Consider the following 23,442-nt stretch of genomic DNA (forward strand, 5'->3'; position numbering starts at 1 on the left):
GTTTTAACTGAATTAATATAGACTAAGAAGAAGGACTGTCCGATCTCTCACAAGAATTTTGCCTATTCATTACCTATTTTTCCTTTGTGAGGAGCTTAAGCTAGCCAAAAACACTGGCGTTTGTGGGCTGCTGTTAAAATTCAAACGCAATATTTAAAGAAACCACATACACTCAGACACTTTATTTTGAAATCCGGATGTTGTGTACGCTGCCGGTCAGCTGCAGCGTGACGAAAGTCAAAGCTGTTTTACCGGTGACCGTCGGATTCGCTGATGATGGTAATAACTCCCAGCTGTAGCTGGGTAGCGCTGAGCCGCTTGTTTAATAAACGACAAGAAAAGGCGAAATGACACCGGAAACGTCCGTGTGACCTGTCTACTCTTTTGTGCTGTCTCCATGCGATTACCTTAAGCCCCTGACGAAGCAGCGCGCTGGAAATTGACGGCGCAGATGCGACTTCGCCGCAATATTAAAGGAGACGTGAGTTTGTAGCAGAGACGCAGACATGCTGAGGACGCCGGGAGGAGGACGGTAGCGGAAAAAAGGTGAGCTTGAAATAAAAACAAACTCTTTGTTTAGTTTAGTTTTTTGTTGTTTGTTCTTAACTCGGTGAGCAATTTGTAAAAAGCGTTGTGCTTTTTAAAGTCTCGTGCAGTCCAAATGTCTCACCTCTGCTCTGTTTTGCATTTCTGTCAGATCGGACTGGTGATGGTAATAATTTCTCCTTTATTTTGCAGAAAAGAGACAAAACAGGAGAAACTTCCACATAAATAGGAGATGTTACAGAACTGGTGTGTTTTGGTGCATGCTCACTGTGTAAACCCAACCTCATAAAATGCTAGAAATCTCTTTTTAAAGACCTTTTTTTTTTTTTCTTTAAATTGAAAACAAAATGAATCTCTAATCTATTTGACAGACTTCCTTCCAGCTGCTAGCTCTGTATGTATGCGCACTTTGCATGCTCATTTTCATGCCGGGCCTGCCCTCTTCCAGACAGCCGTTCAGCGCAGGCAGGGAAGCAGCCTGCAGAGAAGCTGCTGGCGATGCAGTCCAGGAGAGCCAGACCTCCTGATGGGGGCTACGGCTGGGTGGTGGTCATGTCAGCCTTTTTCATCATGGGCCTCACCACTGCCGTCCTCAAGAACTTCGGCATCTTCTTCCTGGACATCCAGAACCACTATGGAGTCCCCACCAGCACCACCTCATGGGTCACCTCCACCACGATTGCTGTGTTTCACCTTGGAGGTAAATGTCTGGTTTTCAGCTTGAAGTTCTTCCTTGTTTTTAACTCCTAGTTTCATAGTGGTGCTTTAATGTTCTCCTCAGCTCCACTGGCCAGCGTGCTGACCTTACAGTTTTCTCAGAGAGTGGTCATCATATTCGGGGGCCTGCTGGCTGCGTCGGGGATGTTGCTGACATTTCTGGACCTCAGTCTGCCTTGGCTCTACCTCACTTTGGGCGTGCTGCAAGGTACACACTCTCCGCTCTTTTCACTCACTTTCTTTGGTCGGTTTTAGTCTGAGGAATGCCAAATTAAATCTGTCACCTCATGAGACACTTTGGTTGTGGTGTATTAACCCTCGGCTGCAGCGCTTCAGTTTGCAAGCAAATGCTGCCTCATTTAATGGGGTCGCCAGCCAAAAATGTTGGGAACCAATGCTCTTCTGATATGTTATTGCTTTTTGGGGTGAGAAGGGAGCACACTTTCAGGAAGCAGTGTCAAAAAAGAATAAAAGACATTTGACTATTTGGGGGGGTGGGGGGGTGGGGGTACTGTCATGTGCAGGAACCAGATTTAGTCATTTGGGTCTTTTCCTGCTGATTGTCAGGACATTGAACGTAACAGCAGTGATGCAGAGGGAGAACAGATCTCACCAGAGGCAACTATGTACGTTTTACCAGTTTGATGACATCATCTTGGACATTTTTTACAGTTTGTTGACAAAATAGAAATCATATTTTTCTTGCTGTTTTTATACCCAGACACCCCCCAAAAATTCTCTGTAGTTGGGTTGATGGTGATGCCATTTTTTGGTTGATACAAAATGACCTCGATCTTGCCAAAAAAGGCTCCATGGTTAAAGGTTCCCGTCGTCCATTTCCAGGAATGGGCATTTCCTTCTCGTGGATCCCTGCCACCAGCATGGTGAGCCACTACTTTGTACGGTGGCGTCCCATCGCCTACGCAATCGCCAGCTCAGGAGAGTGTGTCTTCGCCATCATGTTCAGCCCACTCTTCCAGTGGCTGATGGAGATGTACAGCTGGCAGGGCGCCTTGCTCATCATCGGAGGCCTTCAGCTCAACCTGTGCGTCTGCGGCGCCCTCATGAGACCCCTGGAGACAGTCCAGAGCCCGCTGCAGGAAACCAAAGGCGATCTAGAAGGCGACGCCGCTCTGCTCCCACAAAAGAGGAAGGTTATCTTCCAGTGCTCCCTGTTGAGAAAACCCGAACTTTGCCTCTACATCCTGTACGGCATCTTTGCGGCAGCAGGGTTTTTCATCCCACCCCTCTTTCTAGTGCCCTTCGCCAGCAGTTTGGGGATGGATCAGTACTGGCCAGCCTCGATCCTGTCTGTCCTGGCGTTAGCAGACCTGGCGGGGAGGCTGATCTGTGGGTGGGTCGCTAACATGAGGCTGCTGAGGAACCTGCAGCTGCTCACCATGGTGGTCACTCTGCTCGGGGTGGTGCTCCTGCTGCTGCCCATCAGCCACAACTACTGGGTCATCCTGGTCTTCACTTCGCTCTACGGCTTCCTGTTCGGCTGCCTGATCGCCATTCACATCACCTCCATCGTGGACATCGTGACCCTGGAGGGGTTCGACAGTGCGCTGGGCCTCTTCATGCTGTTCAGGAGCATCGGTGGCTTCATCGCCCCACCTGTTGCAGGTGAGCTGTCTATTTTTATGTCGTCGGGTACAGAAACAACAGACTGAAACAGAAATGCAAATTGAAAGCTAAACGTCAGCATGTTGACATCATTGTGATCATGCTGCCATTAGCAGTCAAAAATTTGCTCAGTCAGCACTTATCAAGGTGACTATTCTTATTCTTAAGACAAAGGAATAACCTATATTTGGATGATCAGTTCTGTTGTGAATATGATAATTTAATAATAATTTCCTCAGAATAGATGTAGCACATTTAAGAATGATATAGTGTGTTCATACGGGTAACGGCGCCATGGCACACACTCCTCGCTGCAGGTCTACTTGCTCCTGAAGGAACGGACGCTTCTGTTCATTTATTCATCAGCGCTGGCACGCTGCGATCTGTCTCCTGTTCCTCTGTGTTTCTGGCGCAGGCTGGCTGGTGGACGAGACCAATGACTACAGCGCCGCCTTCTACCTCTCAGGCCTCTGCCTCATTTTGTCAGCGGTGTTTGTCGTCCTGGTCGACTGGCTCGTTCAGAGGAGAAAAGCCGCGGAGGATGAAGGCCATCAGGTGATCAACCACGAGGACTGGGAGGCAGGAAAAGTCAAGTGAGACTGTTACATAAGGATTTTTAGGTGCCAGAAGGACCGCATGTTGCCTTGTTCAGTGTTTGATCACATGTCAGCTGCTGGGTGGTCAGGCCCAGCAGAAACCGGGGGCCCGTCCGCTGTTTAAGTGAGGAGGTATCATAATGCCCGATGTATTTTAGGAGTATTTTGAAGTTGGAGGACTCCGGTATGTCATCAAGAGTGTAAACCACATGTGGGAAAGTCCACAGTGGGGAGCGGTGCTGTTTAAGGCAACTTTTCAGCCATAAATAACTCTGGTGTCGGTGATAACTGCAGTGTTGGCTGGTGCGTCGGCCTGCTCTGACAGCGGATTTTGTCGTCACAATCACGTTTTAGCTGTTAGGATTTTTAATTGAATGGTGCTCTTGTTCAGTCAAATCAGTTCTTCCTATGCAATAGAGACTGAAGATGAAGTCTCAAAAGGAAACAAGGTTTAGTAGCATCTTAATGATTTTTAAGAGGCAACTTAAAACTCAGATAACTAACTAAGCTGTCAAACCAGTTCTCATGTGCACAATTGCACCTTTTTCCTCCTTGAAAATGTGACTTTTCAAAGTCGTTTCACAGAGGAGCTCATTTGAAAAGATTCTTTCTGGTTTCAGGTTACTTGTGTACCTTTTCCATGTTTTAACCGACTTTGTCTTTTTATGTTTTTAAAGTTTTGTTTCTATCTTGAATGTTTTTCACATCACCAGTTAAAAATGCAACTTTTTGCAGGAATAAATTCCAGCACTGATGGTTTTAAATGCACGACTTTCATGTCCTCTGTATCAGTGGTTCTCAACTGGTCTGGCTTTTGGACCCACCATCACCCCTTAATGACAAGCCAGGGCACCCTGCTGCATAAAAAATCCCTTCAAAATAAAAGCACATGATTTTTTTTTCTTTCTTTCTTTCTTTCTTATTTTGCCCAGGCAAAGGTCCACAACCCACCAGTTGAGAATCACTGCTCTACATTATTTGTCTTTTCTGCCTTTTAACTGACCTGAACCTAATGGCAGATCCAGAACAGCCTGCTCAGGCTCTCAGGAGCTGCCCACCATCACATGAAACTGATACCAGGATGAGGATATTTGTAGTGTGTAGGAATGTGGTATGCATTCTACAAATTGCTCCAGAGTTTAAGTACAGTTACGCAACCCAATTATCAAATTAGTTTCAGTTTCCCACACAGAGCTTGTTCATGATGGCTAACCACTACTTAAATGAGTTTGTAAGTGTTTTATTAATGGTTTAAGTCTCTCTGCTAAGAGTACACAGCCTCTCAAACGTGAAAATTTGTTAATAGAACAAAAGGAGGTATTTAAATATATCAGTTTGGCCTTTTGGAAGTTGTGCTGGGCATTTTTTTTTTTTTTTTTTTTTTAAGAATTTTATTGACCAAAATGAAAATGAGTAATGAATAATGAAAGTACTCATTCATTGCAGCCCTGCTTAGTACCAATACTAAGCTGCAACTAGCAGTCATTTCATCAATAAATCTGTTCAACTGTTTGGTCTACGATATATCAGAAAATACTGCTCATCACAATTTCCGAAGCTCATGTTTGTCATAAAATTGCTTGGTTTTTCTTGAAAGTGCAAAACTGTACTGCAAATCCTCCCACTCCCCTGTGGGGGCAGGGGGGTTGTTGGGCATTTTTGGGGAAATATATATTATTTATATCCATATAGAATGTGTGAATAAATCGGTCCAAAAGGTGCAGTTAAATTTGTGAATGAAAAAAAAAAAAACCTGATGAGGAAACACTTGTTATGTTCCACCAGTCACCACTGGGTGGCAGTGTCGCCTAAAATGAGAATTTAAGCCCCTCTTCACACAAAACATAAACACAGACAAAAATGTTTAATACAGATATCTTTTTCTACAGACAATACAGTTTAGATTACAAAATAATTAATCTAAATTTAAGATTATCCTCATCCACTATCAACACATGTCCTAACACACATTAAGACATTTTCATACAACAGATGCATATTAACAAAAAGCCTACAATAAAGTACCTATGTTTTGTGTCAGGTATTCAGGGGGAAAAAAAATAGGGAAAGTCAAGACAGCTATTTTACATAACAGAAACTGAGGCACCAAGGGCATTTTTATAAATGCTGGGAGTCTAGAAATAAACCGTACTCAACTTGTGGTACAGGTTTTCAGAGGTGTGTTACGGAGCGGCCTCGGAGTCGAAGGGTGCACTTATTTCACGAACTGGAAAAGCAAAAGTTGCACCTTTGGTCCACTGGAAGAGTTCGAGCAGGGGAAAACCCCATGACACCATTCAAAAGGGTGCAATGAAAAGAAGTCCAGTCCCAATGTCCACCTCACAGACTTTAACCTTTTTTACTCTAATAAGCCAGCTGGGGCTCAGTTCCATTGTGAAATCTTTGAGGGCAGGCTTTTCGAGCCCCTTCGTAATACAATTTTGCACTGCTTCAGGCTCTGCTTGAGGGAACTGACCACTATTTGTAGGGCGTTAATGTTAACAGGGAAAGTCTGAAATCATAAACTAACTGACAGAGCTGGAAGAAAACAGCAGTGGGAGGAATTTCTATTTTTTCATTCCACAAAGAGCCTGACAGTATTGATTTAGTTTTACCAAATTTGATCCATCATACTATAATATAGAGTCGATTATTCTGTTGAGTAAAAGGTTGTTCAGTTTTATTAAACCATATCTGAAGCAGAAGCCTCACATTTTAGTGGCAGAAATGCCTCTGCCCCAGTTCATGCCGTGTTTACCCTCCTGATCTCACATTTTCACTGAGCAAACAGGTGTAAAGTCTGCAAGCTTTTTGAGCTCAGGTCTGATGTTGGGACTGGACCACAGGGAGCATCTATGAGGAGGCTCTCTTCTCCTCGTATGGAGACTCGTAGGACTCCATTGGTGGGCAGGTGCACACAAGGTGCTGGTCACCGTAGATGTCATCAATTCTGGAGATGCTTGGCCAGAATTTGGTCTCGGGCTTAATGAAGGGCTGGAACGTAAGAGAGAGGATAAATGTGAGAAATGAGTAATTTAGTGGGGCCTAATGACACTCAAAACCAGTCCTGTAAGCGAGCTGTGAAATGAGTAAAAATTCAAACATCTGTCTTTTTTAGCTATATTACAAAATAAAAGCTTAGTTTTAAAATGGGCTGCGACTAATGAATCATACTGATTAATTTGCCAACTGTTTAGTCTATGAAATGTTTGGAAACTGTCTCTCAGAGCCTTTTTCTGTTTGGTCAACAGTCCAGAAACCACAGAGTAAAGCAACAAATCCTCACATTTAAGTAGGTGGAGTCGGCTAATTCTTGGCATTTCCGCTTGAAAACTTAATCAAATGATTCATGGATTATCCAAATAGTTGCTGATTGATTTTTCTGTTGATTGACTGGTTGGAATTTCTGTTCAAGATTTTCTATCAACAGAAATTTTAACTCCTTTTGATAATTAGCTGTTCAAGTTATTTTGCAAAATTCCAACGTGTCCCATGTGAGGGTTTGTTGCTTTTCCACATCGTATGTGACAGTTAATATGTTTGGTTTTTAAACTGTTGGTCTATTTTTTTTTTTTTTGGTAGATACCGATATGGGAGTTAAAGCAAAGACAGCTTTGGACAGCACAACAGCTTTTTCTTTGGCAAAAAGCACTGTAGTTCCACGGAGTGATGTGCATCATCCAGAGAATCTGAGATGATCGCGTCTCTCAGAAACATGTTGCGGGTGAATTTTTTGAAACTTATTATTTCAGTGTGTTCTGAGAAGCTGGTTTTCTGATTAAAACCAGGAACCCCCCATTGTCTATTTATAGATGTCTGTTCTCATAGATGAACCACGAAACCTGTGAATCAGCCTTACCTGAAGATCACATAAGACAGACATATTGATCTTTGGATCATATTTAATTATCAGCTCATAAAAGATAAAAGTATTTCTCTAAACCAAGCTGATCACTGAAGGTATTTCTTCACACTTTTGAAAGAATTTTGAAAGAATAGAAAGCATTCCATTTTGCAGGTCTTACTTCTCGCCACTAGAGGGCAACACAGACAGTGAATTTATTCCCATAAGTGCCACAGATCGTGTGTGATGAAATAAGAGAGATGAGGACTCTCACCAAGGGGAAAGCGGCGTGCTCCCTGGAGTAGGGTCTGTCCCAGTTGGAGGATGAGATGCAGGCCAGAGAGTGAGGAGCCATCTGCAGACAAACACACACGAGGACCTCAGAGGTCAGGCTGGATGTCACGGCTTCATACATCAGCTGCTGTCATGCATCTTTTCATGTCATATGAAAGACAGCTGAAGCCATGGCGTACCTTGAGCGGGTTGATGCGGGAGTCCATCCTTCCCTCCTCGATGTCTCCGATCTCCTGTCGGATACCAATCAGGGCGTCACAGAAGCGGTCAACCTCAGCCTTATCCTCCGACTCTGTGGGCTCGATCATTAGGGTCCCAGCCACCGGCCAAGACATGGTTGGTGCATGGAAACCTGGACACCAGCACAGCAAAACCCCGGAAATCAATCTACTGTTATTGGTTTTAAGAGCTTAGGGATAAAAATAACTATATGCAACGTTTAGCACGAGATACCACCAAATACTGTTGTATAATATTAGTTTTCGATTCAGCCTACCGTAATCTTGCAGCCTCTTGGCGACATCGACAGCCTCAATGTTAGCCGTCTTCTTGAATGGCCTCACATCCAGAATGAACTCATGGGCTACAAAACCTGTTTGCACCAACACAAGAACATTTTACATTTTGACACAATCTGACTATGTTGCTCAGAAGCATAAATTGATTGCAGACATGCTGGAAAGTGTAGAGTACATCAGCATACACTGACAGATGAATGCTCTCACAGCCGTACCTTTCCTGCCTCTGTAGAGGACCTTATAGTGACCTTCTAGCCTCTTGGCCATGTAGTTGGCGTTGAGGATGGCCACCTCTGTCGCGTGCAGCAGTCCTTTGGATCCCATCATCTAAACACAGAACACAGCAGGGTCTTTTCATCTGTTTTTTACATGGAAACGCTTCAAAATCCTGGTTTTCATGACGGCACGAGGACAGCGTGGTCCGTCCTTGAACAAAATGTTCCTTCAAAGTTGATACACTAACTTTCTCAGTCAGCCAGGTACGAAAAATATCAAAAAGGAACACATCGTCCTGATGAGCACCAGATGAAATGTCTCTAGCAGTGACTCTTTTCCCATCATTTTCTTGCTTTCAAATATTTTTCCACCCTCCTCATCCTCCTCTCAGTGCTGTTTCCTCTGACTTTTACTAAATACCCTCATTTGTCTTGTGTCTTTTATGCTCTGGTCTGATGATCTATGCTTACCTTGATGTAAGCCCAGGAGATTGGCAGGATGGCGCTGGAGCCCCAGGGGGCGGCGCTGATGGTGCCCAGCGAGCTGCCGCTGTTGACCAACTGCATGGGGACCACCGGGTGGCTCGGCAGGAAGGGGGCCAGGTGGGCCTTCCTGTTGAAAAGCAGGTGAGTGTCATGAGAACGTAGAGCCAGTGTCAAAGTCGAAATGTGATGGATTGATTGTGTTGTTTATACAGAACGAACATGCAGGTGTGCATATGTTCTTAAATTACTTCAAGTTCCCACAAAACAAGCATAAAACACTCAAACCAAGTGCAGAACGAGTCATAACTATTCTCTAAAACACCATTAAGAAAATTACAAAACGACTCTTGTCATTGCTGGGCCTGATATTGGGGTTCAGATGTGATAAAAACACTTCATCAATTTTAATTTCATGGAAACTTAAAATAGATTAAAGTACATTTAAGGACCTTAGCATGAAAACAAGATGCTTGCACAAATCAACTGAATATTCATCATCCTCATCCAGTCAGTTGGGAATTCGCTGACTCACACTCCAATCGGCCCCATGCCAGGTCCTCCTCCACCGTGAGGAATGCAGAAGGTCTTGTGCAGGTTGAGATGAGACACGTCAGAGCCGTAATCTCCAGGACGACACAGACCGACCTGGAAAAGAGGAAACTCAGCAGTCTGCTGACCACAGTGGGTGGAAAATTCACCCGTCATGGTTTGACTTTTAAAACAGATTACTGAATAGTATTAAGTGTCCATGAGCCTTTAACGATCACGCCCAACTACAGTTTTTCTTTGTTCTTGGTCCTTGACAAGTAACACATGCATAAATCTGACCATCGTTGTCATTAAGCATATTGAAAATCACGTGAATATATAAAGTAATGTCAGATTTCTCCTTAATTTGATCTGCCCCATTATTTAAGACTAAAAGAGGAGGAGGTTTACATCTAAAAGTCAGAGGGAGCAGGGTCCATAGGCCTGTCAGGGATTGGTGGAAGTTGTGTGCTGGTGTAAAACTCATCATCTGCATATTACAGAGGCCAAAGGTTATCTCTTTACAGCATGATAACACACATCTATAAACCTTTATCCCATTAGTCTTCAGTTTGCACAAGCAGTATTTTACTTTCCATGACCAGCATTCAAATCTCTGCGTTTTCCCATCACAGGACAAACACATCTCGCTGCTTCGTTACGCTGCCGTTTCTTCTCTCACCTGGGCGTTCATGTTGGCGCCATCCAGGTACACTTGGCCTCCGTTCTCGTGAATAAGATCACACACGTCCCTGATATGCTCCTCAAACACGCCAAAGGTGGAGGGGTAGGTGATCATCATGGCTGCAAGACTCGCCTTGTGTTTATCCACCTGGAAGAGAAAGGCAGGATTCTTTTAAATAACGGGCAAACTCTAAGGAGCAGCGGCTGCCTTATCCTGAATTTTATCCACCAGTATGTTTCTAACAGTCCTGCTCTCACCAGGCTCCTGAGGTGTGCCAGGTCAATGTTGCCATCCTTGTCCACCTCCACCACCTGCACCTTCATGCCAGCCATCTGAGCGCTCGCTGGGTTGGTGCCGTGGGCCGACTTGGGGATCAGACAGACCTGAAGTGAAAGGATAAATAACTAATGTCCTCCTCACTGTATTCCAGTATCCATTCAGACTGCAGGATATCCTCTCATTATGCATTAACAGCACGACACAACATCCTCATATTAAGACAGGATGTTGATATATTAGAGTCAAAGGATTTGTGGGGAGTGCAGACCAACATGCTTTCAGCCACAAGAGCTGAATATTATTCCTCTCCTTCAGCGACTGAGCGAAATCTGACAATGCTGCTCTGTACAGAAAGGAGAGCTAAAGAAAGTCAGGGATGGACATTTTAAAGCCGAAATATATCAAGTTCAGTATCACAAACAGCAGACAAAGGGTGTCTTTGCCTCTCTCCTGATAAAAAAAAAATACAGCTGTTGTTATATTGTAGAATAAATTACAAAACCATAATAATTTATACAAAAAGATCAGGACTTTAAGGGTTTAGTCTGAGGGGGGAAAGGCTGGGAGCAACACCCACCAGTGGCACTAATGTGTAACCTGACACTAATTGATTTTATTCCTTATTAGGGTGACACTTCTGTCATTTTGCAACTTAGTCACATAAGGAAACTGGCGCACTTAGACCTGTGGGTTGGGTAACATTGACGAATGAATGACTGGGAAAACACAGCCAAGCCTGTCACAGCAGTGACTTGCAGTTCTCAAAGTCTTAAAACCTCCAAATATGGAATCTTGAAAGCAGGTAGCCTGTAGAGGGATCGCTTTCAGCCCCTTTGTTTGCACAAATGGTTGTTAGTTTGGACCTTGACTGTTTCAAGGGATCAGGCTGCTATCTAAGAAGGACTAATGAGGGAGCCATTAAAAAACAGGCAAAAATACTTCAGTCAGCCAGTCTTTAATCTGAGGGGATGCTTTATCTCGCCGTGTCCTCGAGCTAATGCTAATCAGCATGTCAGGATACTGAAGGGGTCTCCAAGCGGAATGTCTGAAACACTTCAAACACGCCAAAGTGAACTGTAGTAGCTTGTGAACAATAAACCTGACTGTCAAGAATTCAGACTGATAGGGCTCATGTACTTCTGCTGTTTATCAACCTGTCAGCAGGCGTTCAGTCAGCATAATCAATGAAACTACTGGTAATGAATCATTACTAGATATCAGCACTGCTTAGAATAGCAATGAGAGGGTCGCTTTATTGCCTCTAGAAGCACTTTAATTTTTGGGTTTGTGCACCAGCTGAGGCTTCATATATTTTCCTTTCTCCTGAGCTTCAAGATCTTTTCAGGTTTAAATGCTTCCTTTCTTTAGGTAAATTGCAATGAAAACGATGGGGAAGTTAAAATGATACTTTGACATTTGGTAAATACACTTACTCGCTTTGTTACCAGGAGAGGCTCAGCTTAACTTAGCATAAAGACAGGCGACTCTGCTCTGTAAAAAAAATAAATCCACCTGCCAGCTCTACTAAAGCTCACACATTAACAAGCTTTTTCTTGTTTATTTTCTATGTACTAAAAAACAAAGTTGGTTGTGGTTTGCATGCTCAGTCATATGCGAGACCATTTCTTGGATGGGAGCAGAGACTTTCTGGAGTTCTGCTGTCACCACGATGTTAACAGGCAAACCAGCAGAGACTCCAGGGAATAGTGTCACACATAACCTGCTATTTTTACACTTCAGTTTGGTACGATTTTCTAGTCCTTATGCTGAACTAAGCTAAGCTAAGCTAAGCAGCCGCTGGCTGTAACTTTATATTTGATGTAGGGACATAAACGTGGCATCGCTGTTATCAACCCTCATGAACAAAGCAAATATGTGTACTTTCCAAAAATTCTAACTATTCTTTGAGGTGCATTTATCTCTCTAAACAGCTGTGGGACACTGACTGATCATTCTCATTCCTTAGTATTGTTTGCTGGTACTGTGGATAATCTGGAGACTGACTGGCTTGGTGTTATTAAATCTAATTAATTTGACATAACAGTAATTCATAGTGATTTCTGGTATGACTGCAGTCCAACTGAGCTTTTTTCTTCTCTCAACAACAGCAGCAGCAGCAGCACACTTACACTTCGTGCGCTCTCTCCCTTTGAGTTCAAGTAGGCTTTTATGGCAGCCAGGCCAGCGTATTCTCCCTGAGCGCCACTGGAAGACAAGACAAACACACATGGTCATGTACTATACACCTCCACACACTCTAACCTCAGCACAGTTCAAAGAGCAGTCTGCACACATTACCAAAAGGGGAGATGCTGAGATGCAGCATGATAACTTTGCAGGCCAATGTAGCACGGTGCACTATTCATAAACCCTCTGCAGCTGATAAGCGGTGATAGACAGCAGAGGTGGGTGTGTGCTTTTTTTTGCTTTTTTTTTTAGCTGAAACCTGAATTATGAAGCATGTAGTTTTAACACTTGACTATTGGTTATTGACTCTACAAGCAAGCACACATACAGACTGTAAAATCATTATTTTATTTATTTTATATTTGTTTTATGAGTAAATGGTGACAAATCTGTAAATCATGGAGCATTATAATCAAATATACTGCAGGTTATAAGGCCAGAACTGTTGATGGTCTACATACTTGACCCATTTGAGAAAAGTTTTTAGTCTCATATGACTTCAGTTCAAAATTGTTCACTTTCACTTGATGAGTGATCCATGATGCATGGCGGCATTCAAGTGGAGGTCTGGACACGAGGGTATGTAAATTTGTGCTGCATCAAAGGTGCGTCTTACCTGTTCGGCTGGAAGGAGATGTTGTCATAGCCAGTCACCTCACAGAGGTCTCTCTCCAGCTGTCTGAAGAGCTTCTGGTAGCCATCTGCCTGATCCAGAGGCACGAAGGGGTGGATGTTGGCAAACTCCCTCCACGTGATTGGCTAAAGAAGGGGAGGCAACACGAGATGCAACTTCCTAAAACTGCTTCATCTCCACTGCGGAAAAAGTTGCTCGCTTGTCATGGAGATGGTTTACGTACTTAGGTCAGATGATACAAATAAAGCATCTCTATTATAACCAAATTACTCACCATGAGCTCTGAAGAGCTGTTAAGCTTCATGGTACAGGAGCCCTGAAGAAGAATAAAGCAACACTTTACCACCACGGAACTCTCACATTTATGTGGCATGAGATGAATTTCACTTCTGATTGATCTCGTTTGCCTTCAGGTAGCACTGACCAGTGGTATCATGCTGTGCACCAGGGAGATGTCCTTGTTCTCCAGACGCTTCATGTACCGCACAATGTTGGTCTCAGAGTGGTAACTGGAGACATACCAGAGAGACAGATGCAGGCATACCTCAGGACATATTGTTCTCTGTTCCAATATTTGCTGGTGCTACATTAATGCAAGATTAACACCTGCAACCTGCTCACTAAATGCATTATTTGAAGTTTGACAAGGAGCACGTCAAGACATTGGAAGCCCGACTATTTTGATAATCGATTAAGTGCTTCAGTCATTTTTCCAGCAAAAATGTCAAACATTTGCTGGTTCCAACTTCTTAAATGTAAGGATTCGCTGTTCTTCCTTTGTCATTTATGATAGTTAAATGTCTTTGGGTTTTGGGCTGTTGATTAGACAAACGAAACAACCTGAAAACATCACTTTGAGCAATTTTTCATCATTTTTAATAAATCGTGAAAATAATTGGGCTGATTAAGTGACAATTAAAGTTGCAGCTCTATTTCTATAGCAGGAATAATTGTTACAGTGCTTAAAAACACACTAAATTCTTGCTCTCTCAGGAACAGCACATGCCCTGTTTTAAATGATAAATGACGCCAGATCTTGGAGGATTGCCAGTGGGCGCTACGGCTAACAGCAGCTACATGTTTATTAAGGGCCGCAGGGGTTAATTACATGACAGTTGGTTGAAAATTAAGTTGTTTTTAGGCTGTTACATCATATAATGATTTCAATATGCAGCCACAACAGGAATAAACTGAGGTTTTAAATGCTCTGAAGCAAATCAATCTGTTTTTCATGCCAGCAACAAAACAAATTTAACACCAGTAGCAAGTGCAGCACATCTTCCTAATTAGTACTGAAAAGTTTTAAAGTCAGTGGTCGCTACCAGACAATCAATATATATATTCTGATATTTACAGCCAAACGCGCTGCACTGTGTGCCAGCACCAACCTGTTGAAGACCTGGTGTGTGAGGTACTTGCTCGTCCTCTTGAAAGGACCTCCCATGATGCCCTTCACCCGCTCCCCCATCTTCTCAGCGATCAGCTCCTGAAAATTCAGCAGTTTGAATGAACGCAGGTGGCATTTTACTTTAAAGATACTTCAATAAATGACAATCACTACGCAAGCCTGAGGCAAAGACACGGGAAACGCTGACTAAATTTTATGGATAAAATATAAACGACGGGGACGTACAGCTGAGGATTCACAGCCAAAGACCCAGAGCAGGTCATCCAAGTCCCGCTCCGACACCGTCTCATCCAGGGAGACACCTAACTGTTGAGAGAGGAGAGATGAAAACAATTAAAAAATATATGTTTTTAACTACAGAATGCCTCCGATAATCAAGCCTGCCTTCAATTGTAAATTTATCTGCAATTATAAATCATGTCAGATTGATTTCTGCTGAGACGTCTTACAACCCAAGAGGAGCCAATACTTAATGTTAATTAAGTATAGGCATGATTTTAGAGAGTATTTGAAACACTTCATCCTCTGTAAAAATTCAAGGCGTTTGATGCAGCTCTCAACAGCCTCACCACGTGAAAGCATCTCCTCCCATGTTAGTTTGACCACAGAAGCCAAAAGCATTGTGGTTGAATGTCACAGATGGCTGGTTTTACCTGCCAAGCAATAACAGCTTCTCGTGATGAATAGTTTGAGATGCTGTGATGCTTTTATTTGTTTAACAGTTGTAAAACCAGTACAACACAGTGCTTCATAGGAACATGATTCATTCTTACCACTCCCTCAGTGTAGACTCTCAGATTTATCTGCCTCTGAGCGGCCCTCTCAAAGATGTCTTTGGCTGCCACGCTACAGTTGATCTTGAGAGTGTCGAAGAACATCTCACTGTGCAGCCGGTGTCCTGCTCTCTTCAGGCCTGAAGCAAGGTGACACACAGTTACAACACATTCTTCAGATGGATAAATTACTGAATAAATCTGTGGTTATCTGTTCATACAGGGTGGAACCGGATAGGAAAATTGGAAGAATTGATTTATTCTGGTATAATCAGTGATTAGAGGTGTCTTCTCACTCGCTCTCTAAAGTTAAACATGCGGTCATGAATGCATTCTGACAAAAGTTGAGATGATAAAAATGAAGAATCTCACTACAAATTAATGGCACTGTCAAAATACACAGTTTACAACTAGGAGATCCTTTTATTAATGAATCCATTTCTTTTTTCTATTCCTTCACAGGTAATTTTGGCTTGATGGGATGTTGACAAAATTTTTGTTGCAAAGAAATTTCACAAATTGGCAGACATGAAAATGATCCTGGTGGTGCAGCAATAAAAGCTTGATTTCTCGTCAAAAGCAAACAATAAATTCACCTTCAGCAAGGATCAGAGCAGCGTTGTGTGTCCTCTCAGCGATGTGTTTGAGTCCCTGAGGACCGTGGTACAATGCGTACATAGCAGCCATATTGGCTAGCAGAGCCTGAGGGTCAGAGGTTCAATGTTTGTTCCAAAGTCTTTCACTTGTTACCTCACTTTGTTTATTATACATACTATATTATTATATGTGGAAATGAAAAAAACTCGCTGTGAGTCTTTTCATACCTGCGCAGTGCAGATGTTGCTGGTTGCTTTGTCTCTGCGAATGTGCTGCTCTCTGGTCTGCAAAGCAAGCCGATACACCTCCTTACCAGCTGCATCCCTGAAATGTAAATATATCTTTGTTAAACAGTCCCCAAAGGCTGCTTTTGAGTTTCCTCCATTGGTTTTAATATGAAGTATTAATTTCTTTCATTTTCTAAAGTGAACTTCCCTATCAGGAAATAAAATCTGTTCCAATTATTGAGTGTTAGGATTTGTCTCACCTGGTGACTCCCACCATTCTGCCAGGCATCATCCGGACCAGGTTGTCTTTAACAGCAAAGAAGGCAGCATGAGGACCACCATAGCAGAGAGGAACCCCAAACCTCTGGGAGCTGCCCAGTGCAATATCAACACCAAACTCCCCAGGGGGACGCAGTATACAGAGGGCCAACAGATCTGTGGCACAGCAAGCCAGCGCCTGAGCAAGGAAAGAACAAGTGTCAGTGGACATGAAAGAACAACTAGTCCATTTAATGTAGCAGCTGGTTTGCAGCCCATATACGTCAGCGATGAGCACTTCCTGTACAACAATGGCCCAACCCCAACCAAATCTTGACAATGGCTTATGCACAAAGCCAATTCTTCTATGTAAATATAGTACAGTGTCATCAACATAACACTTTAAGTGGCACTGCCATGAAAGTGGGCATGCAATTACCTCCTTGAGACACCTTGAGAATTCATTCTAGATATGGACACTCTTTTGATAGAAAGAAATCACCAACCACTAACAGCCAGTTTAGCAAGCAAAATGCTGTTTCTAGTCTATTATCATCACATTATGTCATTTCTTGGCATTCAAGGTTAAAATTAGTCAAATCTCAAATTGTTACTTCTGCTTGTCATAAGCTTGCACAGTAACCTGAAAGCATTCTTGATGCTTTCACTTGCTTCTTGTGGTTAAAGCTCTCTTACCCCTCCCTTGTGTGCCCGGTCCACAAGACCTGTGAAGTCCTCCACCTTGCCATCAGTGTCTGGATACTGGAAGAGCACACCGCTCACATCCTTCCCACTGAAGTCCATCTCGTGAGGCAGCTTCAGTACGGTTTTCACCCCGATGTAGCTGCAAGGTAACAGTGAAAGCTTATTGAGTAGTCTGCTTTAAAAAGAGACACATGACATTGATTTCTGTATGAGAAACATGGGACTATAATGATATATGGGTAGAATAAACACTAAGTCCCTCAAGAAGAAAAGCTGTCTGTGGTGGTTTTCATACCATAAAAATGTTTCAGTAGCTCAGCGGTAATGTAATAAAAGATGTTTTGTTTTTCTTCATTTCTTGATATGCATAACTCACAGGAGACCTTGTACGCTGATTGGGTGTAATACATACTTGGCTCTAGTCTGCACCACAGCGATGGTCTGGGGATGGCAGCGAGGGTCAATGTAGAAGGTTCTTCTTTTGTTCTGTCTGCGAGGAGTAAACACAAACAACTGGTCACTCAGTGACCAGTGACCAGCTGGCTAAAAAGTTGGCTCGGGAGCAACCCGAGGTTCAGTGTCTTGCCCAAGGACACTTCACCATGTGGACAGGAGGAGGTGGGGATCAATCGGCAAAGACCCACTCTACCTCCTGTGATTTAGGGTTACAAACACAGCTGGGCCATACAAAATACTTCTTGTGGCTAAGATGTGACTTATTCCCAACATGTCACAGTAATTATCTTTACTTCATATGCTTAGATTCCATTTCACAACACAATGTGAGCTGCATAGACTCTCCCCATCACTGCTGTGATCTACAGCAGACCTGCTTATGAATACCTGTGGCAGAGCTGCATGGCCTCAGCAGCAGCTGTTCCTTCGTCGAGTAGGGAGGCGTTGGCTACAGGCATGCCTGTGATGTCACAGATCATGGTCTGATAGTTGAGGAGTGACTCCAGGCGACCCTGAGAGACCTCAGGCTGGTAGGGCGTGTACTGAGTCACCCTGAGAACAAGGCAGACACATTGAATTGACAGAGCAAGTTTGGACACAAGGACAATAGCACAAAGTTGGTGGTATTCAAGGAAGCGAGACGGGACTGTGGAATGCATTGTATGACACCCCCGACTCTGAGATTTTGGAAAAAAACGTAGGCAGGGATGGTTGATTTGGATCTGGGTGAAAGAAAATCTTGTTCAGCAGAAAGCCTCATCAGCTCTCACATGAGTGAAGTCTGACTGACATCAAGTCACAAGAGTTCCTATTCAGGGCACATTACTGTGCAGCATCATTACATTACAAACATCATTAGTTATCTGTGATGGTCAGACAGGGAAAAAGCTTAGTCGCTTTTTTTTTTTTTACTGTTTGAGGGCAAATCATCTGAGGCCACTCACCAGCCTGAATTCTCCAGGAGATTTCGCTGGATGGGTGGTGGTACTGAGCAGCTGTAGTAGCCCATGCCGATGTAGGACCTCCATACTTTGTTCTTCGATGCAATCTTCTGTAAAGAGTCCAAAATCTCATTCTCACCTGTAAAATATTAAATTTATGGTTATGATTTGGTCTTTGGAGACTGTACTTTACCAGGAATAACATTACAGCTGCCGGATGTACAAATTTATTGTGAAAAACAGAGATTTTTCTACACTTTAATACCTAATGTTCATCAGATATTAATATTAGTATATAGCAATATTGAATCCAAAGGTTTCAAAGGTTGAATGAATGAATGAATGAATGAATGAATGAATGAATGAATGAATGAATGAATGAATGAATGAATGAGTAAAAGTCTGGATTCTGCCCAACACAACGCAATAAAATAAAAAATAGCAACTTGTCAAACAAGATATGCCAAAGATTTGACGAAGAGCGTGGTGTCTCTCATGTGAGGAATTAGCTGTACAACTAATGAGATAAAAACGATCCGTGTGGCATGTGATCAGTTCGAGCTGCCACACACTCCTACCCATAAAATGATTAAAATTAAAAAAAGTAAAGTTGAGCATATGCTGACAATGTACATATAAGACATTTCTGTCCATCTTACAAACAAACATCAAGAGATGAACTACACCCGTGGTTTCTTTCCTGATGGCCAGTTATTTAGCCTCATTTCTCCGGTGCTGTAACGAAGCTCTGCCAATGCACAACCAGCCTCTGAGATTCCTCTGGCCCTCCTAGCTGCCTAGCAACTCCAAGGAATGGACAATACCGCCCGTCTCAGCCGAGAGCCCTAACTACTCCTGTTTTCGGAAAAGAAAGACACCTTTAAGTCCTCGGTGGTGAGACGGATTGTAGCCAGTATGCAAGTGGATATTTACAACTTCTTCCAAAGGCTAAATATTCAACATTGGAAAAGCATTTTGAGGGGCTGAATCGGACAATTCAGCACAGAAAATATAAAACAGTGATTAAGGGTTATCAGCGGGTTCAGGGTGAGCCATTAGCGTGTATTTTTGTGTGTGTATGAGTTTATTTCAGTGGGGAGGACTGCTTTCCCATGGTCCCGGACTTCTACAGGGCAGCAAAAAAGCCTGATTCAGAACCATCCAGGAGGTCTATTGTTGAAGAGAGAATCCCTCGCTGGCTTTGCAAACCGAAGCCCTCCAAAGCTGAACAAGCAGAAAACCAGCACGGCCTCCAGTTTATTCCTTCAGCATGGCTTGTTGCATTATGAAACCTGACAGAGTCAGAGGAGGGATCAACAGCAGGGCGGATCAGAGTGACTAGGTAGCACGGAAAAGCCACAGCACCTTGTGCATTAAGGGTAATCTTTTACACCAGTGAATCTCTGGTGTAAAAGTTGACTGTCTCAGTGACAAATCAGTGACTTGAGTTTATGGTTACAGAGTTATCCAATAGAGTCGTGTCAGCATTTATTTATCATGCACAATCACACACACAAGGCATCTCAGCACACCTGAAGTCTGACAGAATATCTAAGAAAGTTTATGGTAGGGCGGGGTTGTAATCAATATAGCAGTTCATCAACTTTCACTCTTATCGCATTGTCACAAGATTATATTTAGAGCTGAAACGTCCATGAATCAACCAATAGAAACTGTATTTTTGATAGTTGGTTAATCGTTTAAGTTCTTTTTTCTGGCTAAAAAGGCCAAACATTCCCATCTTCAGCTGCTCCGTTGGGACATGTACTGCTTTTCTTTGTTTTACTGTATGCAACAGTAAATTGAACACTTCTGCATTTTGGGCTATTAGTCAGACAAAACAAGCTATTTGTAATCACCTCTTTGGGCTTTAGGAAATCATGACAGGCATGTTTTGATGTTTTTGATGTTTATAGTCCCAAACAGTTAATAATTACCTGAGAAACTACTTTTTGGATCATAACAGTTAATTGCAGTACTGATTATTTCATTGTTTCACAAAGTTCTGTTAATTTCAAGCCAACTGTGATTTTTTTTTTTTAAATGAATAAACTTAGTTAATGAATACTTTGTTTTGTCTGATGTCATTGGCAGCAGAAGAAATTCCACTGCAGCGAACATCAGCTTGCCTGTGATATCACACTCATCTGAGACATCATGACATGCGCTGATACCAAAGAAGATGCTCTTCTTATTGCAGAGATGCTGATTTCAACCCTGCTGCATTCTTTTCATTTCTGCACATTCAAAATAGTGACAGCATGATAATTGCCCCAGTTCAACAAATGAACACAAGCCTCACTCCCAGCAGAAATCTATCTGCATTTAGAAACACGTGTTATTTATGCAGCCAGTCAACATTTCATCAGCTTTGACCAGAGCTTGCATCACAAGGGGGTTATATCTGCTACTGTGGCTCATTCACTTAATTCACTGCCTGATCTCTTTCATTATTGGCTGGAAATCGCTTCTGACAAATCCCACTCTTTCCTCCATCTATGCTTTAAATAACAAACTGGTCTAACGGTGGATCTGGCGCTGATATGTGCGCACTGAACAAAAGGGGGAAAAAATGGCCAAGGCAAATCATACCCAAGTCACCTTATTAGGAACCCCCTCGGCTGTGATGTAATGTGAACGCTGTAACCAGATTGAACTGGACTTGGGACCGGAGCTCAAGGCTAAACTTTACACTCCAGTTGCCATCCTATGAGCATCGGCTTCCCAACAGGAGATTGGTGCCGCTCGCCGAGTTTCGCAAAAACAACTCCAAATATGTTCAAAGGAAGACTTAACAGGGGAGAGCGCTCCACGGCACACAATAGAGGTGCAACCTACATTTCAGCCACTCACTTGGCTCCATTCAACGCCCGCTTCATGTGGGGAAACCTCACCATGCAAAATAGCTGGAGAGACTGGGAGAAATAGTGTTTTCACATGCGTTTTGATGACAATGACATGTACCATTTTAAATCGGGCACTATTGCATCGAGGTTTATCACGCACGTCTTCAGCACCGGTATGTGAATGTCTCATCATGAGGTGGTTAAATCAATATGAAATATATCTTAAATGAAGGTAAACTTACAGACTGGATCATCCATTTTCATACTCCGCTGCATGCGGATGGAGCCTGGAACTGTGTTTTCGATCAACTGGTCGATCGACTGCCAAATAAAAGAGACATATTTTAATCAATGGGAGCGCGCAAAACATGGCCAGAAATAGCAAAATGTCAAGATGCTGTTCAGAGCAAGTGTTCCATGCTGAAGTTAAGGTTTAATAAAGAGGAGACTTTATTTTGGGGGATGAGCAGAAGGCTAAATCTCACCTCGAGTCCCAGAGCATCCAGCATTTCTCTTTTCTCCCTCTCACCTGGACCGATGTGCCTCTCTGCGAAATCATCGTGCCTGGGCAATATTCTCTCTATCTGTCTGGAGGAGACGGCTGCAGACGTCATCAGACCCCGGGCTGCCGGAGGTCGGGATGCGCCGCTGTTTCGGATCCTGCACTGAAGTTTCCAAACCACGCGGCTCTTGTCACTCAGATGCCTGCACGGTGCGCTGGGCTTCACCGACTTGGCCAAGAAGATCCCCCAGGACTTGGCGCAGCTCTGCATCTCTAAATCACTTTGCAAGACAAGTCTGCAAAAACTGGTGGCGCCTTGTCCTTCCCCTCGCTCGGCAGAGCTTTCCCCCCACTGAGACTGATGCGATCCCCGCAAGAGACTCTGCCAACTCCTTCAAACTGCAGAGTTTATACAACTGCACAGTTGCACAAGAGCGGGCCAATCAGAGCGGAGATGCTGCGTGACGCTGCGAGGAGCCCCGGTCAAACAGCTGCTAAACTTTCTCACGTGCCCACCGACGAAGAGGAGGAAACGGCAGCAGGAGGATCACTACAGAGATATGTCAGGAGGCTCGAAGTCCACCCTGAGCGCTGAGCCCTCACACACTCTCATACGGTGTGCTCAGGGAGAGGTGGTGAAGCAGGGCAGGACATCACGACACCCAGACCTTCCAGGCATTGACCCAAGGGTCATTAACGGGACATGGGTGGCTGCTCAGTCCTAGTTACAAACAGAAGAGAAATGCACGGCATTAAAACACTCTTTCAGTGCGTCAACAAGCCTACACAGAGTAATCTCTGAGTCATTTACCTCTTCTTAGCATCCTGTATGAATCACAGTTTATTGCTTCAGAAGTCTTTATTAAAGGATTGGAAAGCCCTCAAGCAGCTTTCAGTGGGGATCAACTCCCTGTGGGCCCGCACACATCAATCTCTGAAAGTCTGTGAGAAGAGGTTGGACCTATGATTGCACCTTCGAGGGTTCTTTATTCACAAAAACCACATAGGCCTTGTTCACATTCAGCACTTCAAATGCGTCATGGGTGATGCAACTGGAAGCAGGAAGCTCTGAATGCAGGTTTAACGGCCCAACCTGCATTTAGGACAAACACATTGTGATCCAATCAGCCACCTCCACATTCGCAGCTCAGGGAGACGTGTCCAAACATCGAGGAGCAATGTTTTTCTTACATTTCTCAAAATCTGTTAAACTTTAAACTTCCTTTCATTTAATTAATCCTTCACAAGTGCTTCTCTTTATTTGCTGTGGTCTCAGAGATGGGTCATAACAAGAGGGACAGAAAATGCATCAATAAGTGCACTGGAGGACTAACAAGTTTTTTTATTCAATCAAACTGATCTCATGCTGTAAAATCTGCTCCAAGTCTGAGGTTATTTTGGCCACAGTGGATTAAATTAGATGAAACAAACTACCTTTTGAGGGGCAATTGCTTTACCACAGCAGTGCAGATCATAATAGAGATAAGAACATAAATCCTGAGTGATCGTAAAACAGACTCATGTAGACTAAACTCGTTGAAAACTATACAGCACATGAATGAACAGCGGCAATG

At 43.3% G+C, this 23,442-nt stretch overlaps 2 protein-coding genes across 3 annotated transcripts; one reads left to right on the forward strand and one right to left on the reverse strand.

The window, feature by feature from the left end:
- Positions 1-502: 502 nt before the first annotated feature.
- Positions 503-7,586, forward strand: LOC139332813 (monocarboxylate transporter 13). Of its 2 annotated transcripts, XM_070964922.1 has the most exons (5): positions 1,045-1,246; positions 1,328-1,471; positions 2,107-2,889; positions 3,305-3,482; positions 7,504-7,586. In XM_070964922.1, the coding sequence occupies exons 1-5, from the start codon at positions 1,045-1,047 to the stop codon at positions 7,574-7,576; spliced, it is 1,380 nt and encodes a 459-aa protein (XP_070821023.1). In that variant the 3' UTR covers positions 7,577-7,586. The 2 variants fall into 2 exon arrangements, with proteins under 2 accessions (XP_070821024.1, XP_070821023.1); XM_070964923.1 differs by lacking the exon at positions 7,504-7,586 and having other exon boundaries at positions 503-1,246; positions 3,305-4,246.
- gldc (glycine dehydrogenase (decarboxylating)) lies at positions 5,321-22,247 on the reverse strand. Its single transcript, XM_070964921.1, has 25 exons — positions 21,852-22,247; positions 21,609-21,687; positions 18,524-18,659; positions 17,967-18,131; positions 17,536-17,613; positions 17,115-17,262; positions 16,421-16,617; positions 16,161-16,257; positions 15,933-16,038; positions 15,337-15,476; positions 14,789-14,869; positions 14,544-14,641; positions 13,580-13,664; positions 13,430-13,471; positions 13,138-13,280; positions 12,464-12,539; positions 10,313-10,438; positions 10,053-10,202; positions 9,375-9,487; positions 8,828-8,969; positions 8,357-8,468; positions 8,120-8,215; positions 7,803-7,975; positions 7,604-7,684; positions 5,321-6,479 (listed from the first exon to the last, which is right to left on the reverse strand). Exons 1-25 carry the CDS (start codon positions 22,137-22,139, stop codon positions 6,339-6,341), a joined length of 3,093 nt encoding a protein of 1,030 aa, XP_070821022.1. The 5' UTR covers positions 22,140-22,247; the 3' UTR covers positions 5,321-6,338.
- Positions 22,248-23,442: the final 1,195 nt, after the last annotated feature.

This window comes from Chaetodon trifascialis, chromosome 6, assembly GCF_039877785.1.
Source record: "Chaetodon trifascialis isolate fChaTrf1 chromosome 6, fChaTrf1.hap1, whole genome shotgun sequence".
Taxonomy (NCBI): domain Eukaryota; kingdom Metazoa; phylum Chordata; class Actinopteri; order Chaetodontiformes; family Chaetodontidae; genus Chaetodon; species Chaetodon trifascialis.